A 6017-nucleotide genomic window follows, 5' to 3' on the forward strand; every position below is an offset into this window, starting at 1 on the left:
ATCCATTTGGAACAAAAAACAAGAGAATAGCAAGAATCGGGGGTTTCATCATGAGATAATTACAGTTTAAAACGAGGGGTTTCATCATCAACACTCAACACTCCACAATTGCATGCAAAATTTACATAATAAAACAAACCAAAGACACTCCACAATACCATCAAACATTGCATGCAACATTCCGCAAAGCAAAGACACTCCACAATACCATCAAACAGAGCATGCAACATTTAAATCTCATAAAATATTGAGTTAAAAATAAAAAACCCCAACATAAATTGAAGAGGGTTTTATAGTTCTAAAATAAATCAAAAAAGCCCAAATAAATTGAATAGCATTTTAGAAACTTATTAAAAACATGTAAAAATCAAAAAACCACAAATATAGATGAGGGCTTTACGGTCTCTAATTGAATTAGAAACATACCAGTATAATCGAATGGAAGAAGAGGAAGAAGATTGTGTGAAGAAGAGGAAGAAGATTGTGTGAAGAAAATCGCCGTGAAGAAGAGTAACTGATGATGGGGAAGAATGGGGTTGGGGAGTTATGACGAGGAGTAACTGATGGGGAAGAAGGAGGTTGGGGAGTAAAGTTTTTGTGGGGATATTTCGGGGGGATACTAAAAAATAAAGGGGGGAGATGAAATTTAAAAGAGAGGGAAAATGAAAAAAATTCACTTCAAACCAACGGCCTAGATACAGATCTGGTTTAATCCAACGATCAACAAAATCTGTTATTATTTAATTTTTTTAAAACCTAAAAATCAAAAATTAAAATATATATAAATTATCCATATATTTGGAGATATAGTAACTGTTGTAAGATCAACTATCACATAACGGTTCTTACAGGATACCGTTATCGTATGCTATATTATTTAAATAGTAGTTGTGTAACGGTTTCTTACACACACCGTTGTCTCATATATTTTCCAACAAGAGTTTTTTGTCCTAAACCGTTGTCTATAATCTAAAACAAAAATAAGAATAATCTATTGTAAAACTTTTAATTTTTAAATGTTCGATGTTTGCGAGTGCACATATGTTGATAAAACATTTGACGTAATCCATAAAAGTTAAATTTTTGGTACCTTAAAAGTTCGATAATCTGATTCGAAGACTTCGATTATATCACTATAAACAAATAATAATAATAATTAAGAATATTACTATAAACAAACGTAGATTACGCTGACAGAGACGTTTGTGAATAAAAATTTATCAAACAACTAATAATTAAGGATATTAAGGTTCTCTTTGTAAAATTTTAAAATAATTAAAGATGGAGTTGTAACTAGGGTGGAGCACGGTTTGGTTTGGGACATTTTTGGCCAAAACTGAAACTAAAACCGTATGTCCTTAATTTTAATATTTAATAAATATAAGTTGAATTTATGACTTATAAGTTGATAAGTAAGTTATGTTTCAAGATGTCAATCTAATCAAAATTCATTAATTTTAATTAGATGTTGAATTGTTGCATTATGATTTTAGTGAAAATAAATGTAAAGCTATTTTATTGAAAGCTGAAAAAGACTTTCATTCATAAGAAAAAAGAATTACTATCGTTGGGATCTGATTCTGCAGTAGGTCATAATTTAGTCTGAATTTGAGGTTCTATTCAGACTTTTAAAAGATGGATAGGTCATGGTTAAAAGCGGATAGAAGAACGAAAGAGTTCAAAAAAGGAGTGGAAGATTTGTTAATATTTGCATTTGAGAATGGTTATAATGCAGAAAAAATCAGTTGTCCATGTGTAAACTGCGCACATAGTAAATCATGGAGAGCGCAGATAGTTAAAAACCATCTTTTTCAAAATGGTATTGATCAAACTTATACACGTTGGATATGGCACGGGGAGAATAATTCTGTAGAAAGTTCTAATGAAACCGACACTTCGGAATCTATCAATCAAGGCACCTCAAGAATGGGTGAACGTGACGAGGACGACGACGATGATATGTCTTCTGATGAAAGTTCTGACGAAACCGACACTTCTGATATCATTAACCATGTTAAAGGTGAACATCAGCCTCTTTATCCTGGATGTGGAAGGTACACTAAGATGAAAGCTCTGGTCCAGTTATACAACTTGAAAGTGAAGCATGGTATGTCTGATTCATGCTTCAGTGATATTATGTTATTACTTGGCTCTTTACTTCCAGAAGGCAACAACATCCCTTCTTCCTTCAATGAAGCAAAAAAAACCTTATGTGCATTAGGAATGGGGTATGAAAAGATACACGCATGTCCGAATAATTGTCTCTTATACCGTGGCGATTTAGATGAAGAACAAACTACTTGTCGCGTATGTAAGGCCTCTAGATGGAAATTGAACAAAAAAGGAGATGAACTTGAAGGGGTCCCTGCTAAAGTTCTATGGTATTTCCCGCTGATACCAAGATTACGAAATTTATTCAATACACCTCACATTGCAAAGGACATGACGTGGCATGACACCGAGCGACAAAAGGATGGTAAAATGAGGCATCCGGCTGATTCAATAACATGGAAGGATGTCGACCAAAAATGGCCTGATTTTGCATCAGAGACTAGGAACCTTCGATTAGCTTTATCTTCCGATGGTTTCAATCCTTTTCATGGAAACCGTACTGATTACTCAAGCTGGCCTGTTTTGCTATCAATTTATAACCTTCCTCCATGGCTTTGTATGAAGAGAAGGTATATTATGCTCTGCTTGTTAATATCTGGACCGACTGAGCCTGGAAATGATATCGACGTGTTCCTTCAACCACTAATAGAAGATCTGCAAGAGTTGTGGCATGGGAAACAAATGTACGACACTTATAAGAAAGAGTCTTTCATGCTTAGGGGCATTTTATTATGGACAATAAGTGATTATCCTGCCTTAGGGAACTTGTCAGGAAATGTTATTAAAGGGTATAATGCGTGTACTATTTGTATTGATGAAACGAAAGCTACTAGGTTGGTTAATTACCGTAAGACGGTGATTATGAGGCATCGAAGATGGTTGCCCCATAATCATCCTTATAGAAGGCAGAAATCAACTTTTGATAACACTGTGGAGAAGGGGGTCGCCCCTGTTCCATTAACCGGAGAAGAGGTTTTTCAAAGAGTACAGCATTTAAGGGCCCATGTATTTGGAAAGAAACAACGGCAACCACGATGGAAGAAAGGTGAACCTAGACCTGTTTGGAAAAAGGTTTCAATATTCTTCCAACTTGAGTATTGGGAATTTTTGCCAGTTAGGCATGTTCTCAATGTGATGCACATCGAGAAAAATATATGCGAAGCCCTTGTTGGAACTTTACTAAATATTCCGGGGAAGACAAAAGATAGGGAATCTGTTCGTCTTGATATGGCTGAAATGCGAATAAGAACGGAGCTGAGACCTAAGACTCCTGGAAAGAAAGAAAAGGTACCGTTGGCATCATGGAACTTAACGCATGCAGAAAAAAAAACAGTTTGCTCATCATTTCTTAAAATGAAGTTGGCAGATGGATTTTGTTCAAATATTAAGAATCTTGTAAACATGGAAAATCTTCGGCTTGTTGGAATGAAATCTCATGATTGTCACACGATATTGCATCATTTGCTTCCAATCTCAATTCGATCAGTATTACAAAAACAAGTCAGGTGCACAATTATTAGGTTTTGCCTTTTCTTCAAGGCAATTTGCAGTAAAGTGATCAATGTAGACAAGTTGGAAAAAATGCAGAGTGAGTTAGTGGAAACATTGTGCCAGCTTGAAAAGCACTTTCCCCCTTCGTTCTTTGATGTGATGATCCATCTCTCAGTTCATCTCGTGAGAGAGGTTAAACTTTGTGGGCCAATATTCCTTCGTTGGATGTATCCCTTCGAGAGATATCTAAAAGCGTTTAAAGGATATGTACGGAACCCGGCTCATCCCGAAGGGTGTATTGCTGAGGCATACGTTGCCGAAGAGGCGGTGGAGTGTTTGGTGAATTTTGAAAAATCTACCGTAGGAGTGTCAAATGCAAAGTATGAGCAGAATGCAAGACCTCTATCTGGTGCGACATTGATAAAGCCGAGCGATGAGGACTTGCATCTAGCACATTTATGTTTTCACCAAAATACAACTAACATTAGACCATATTTTGAGTAAGTTAGTGATATTTAAGTGTGTGTTATTTCATTATTTTATGCACTTTGATTAATATACTAAAGAAAGTGATTTTTCTCGCAGCGAGCATATGGCACCAAGATACCAACAACATGAAAATGATGAAGTCTGGCTTAAAAACAATCAAAATGCAGAATTTCATAAATGGTTCAAGAAAAAGGTATAATTGTTATTTGAATAAAAACATCATAAATAGGCCTAGTTTATATTTTTTCCTGGTAAATGTATTTGTTATTTGTTTATTTAAGCAAACATCATAATTAATATTTATCAATTTGTTTTAAATAGATTCAATCAGAATTGTTGGATGACCATAACAACATACCTGAGGAGATAAGGTGGATTGCTGAAGGGCCCAACAAGAATGTCCCTACATTTAGCGGATATAGAATCAATGGTGTTACGTTTAGCACCAAGGAGCGTGATGACACTCGACAAGTTCAGTGTAGTGGTGTCTGTGTCGTTGCAGATACAATGCTTGTACAGGGTAAGGAGAAGAATATTGAACATACTTCACAGACCTACTATGGAGTTATAACAAGTATATGGGAGTTGGACTATAATAAATTTAGAGTCCCAATATTTCGTTGTAATTGGGTAGATATGAACCAGGGGGTTAAGGTAGATGACTTGGGATATACAATTGTTAATTTGAACAAATTAGGTTTTGTAAATGATCCGTTCGTGCTAGGGAAACATGTTAAGCAGGTTTGTTACATTGATGATCCTCTTGAAAAACATTGGTATGTCGTGTTGAAATTACCGGAAAAGAACTGTTATGAACAATGTGACGATGAAAATGATGGATCAGTAGAAATAGAACTTGAGAATGAGCTGCACTTGCCAATGTTTCCCAATGTTGACGAACTTGATGAGGAAAAACCTAGTTATATGCGGGACGAAGATGAATGGATTCAACTCCCATGATGGTAAAAATTACCTTCTTTTAAGTTAAATTGTCTAGAAAATTACCCCAGCATGAGTTACCTCTCTGCCTTCTATAATTTATTTATTCGTAAATCTTTTTTTATTTCTCGAATTATTATTTGCCAAAATTTGATAATTTTAATTAATCAGTGTCAATTACGATTACTGTTTTAATATATATTAAGTTAGCAGTTTTTTTAATTTTTATAAATGATTTATCATACTGGAATTTGTCATTTTCTAATTTATCGCTCCCTTTTTTCTTGATTGTTTGGACTGTCTGGCATTTATATGTTGGATTCAGTGTCATCTAATTATTGGACAGTAGTGTTGATGGGCCATAAACCCTGTTAATCTTAAATTTGTAACCATGTTCAGTTTTTTTATTTTTCTTTCAGTGACCAATGTGATTATTGATCCGGATTTCATTGTTTCCCGTTTTTGCTCATTTTCGTGGAAAAGCCTGTTTGATTGCATTATTGGTTTTATGGACATGCCTAATTAAAACTGTTGGTCGCTTCTCAAGGTTTTGGTTGGAATTCTGATCGAATAAGGTGTTCATATATGATACCCTGCTTCTTCTCTGCCAACAACATGTTACTGGGGGTGGAGGGTTACCAGCACCTTCTTCCACTGTCTTCAGCTGGAGGAATTTGGTCCAAGTCAACTGGTGACGATTAAAAAACGGGAACTTACTGCCAATGAAAAGACCCTGCTCTAGCTGCAGAAAAAGTCAAGAACACGGGTATTAGAAAGACACAGCGAGGAAGAAAATACCCAGTAATCATCTAACATCAACTCATCAAGTTTCTTCAAGAAATACTCTTGATATTTTACTTATTTATGAACTTTTATCAATTTGCTTACCTGGAATACATTTCTTTCACCCACAATTGCTCCATTGACAAACTTTGTGTTGTCTCTTGTTATATTAGCCTGTAAGAATGCCATTCGGTCAATGCCAG

General features: G+C 35.3%; 1 protein-coding gene across 1 annotated transcript; it reads left to right on the forward strand.

Annotated features, from left to right (window-relative positions):
* Positions 1-1635: 1635 nt before the first annotated feature.
* On the forward strand, positions 1636-4107 carry LOC141686350 (uncharacterized). Its single transcript, XM_074491390.1, has one exon. The coding sequence runs from the start codon at positions 1636-1638 to the stop codon at positions 4105-4107; it is 2472 nt and encodes an 823-aa protein (XP_074347491.1).
* Positions 4108-6017: the final 1910 nt, after the last annotated feature.

This window comes from Apium graveolens, chromosome 9, assembly GCF_009905375.1.
Source record: "Apium graveolens cultivar Ventura chromosome 9, ASM990537v1, whole genome shotgun sequence".
Lineage (NCBI taxonomy): Eukaryota > Viridiplantae > Streptophyta > Magnoliopsida > Apiales > Apiaceae > Apium > Apium graveolens.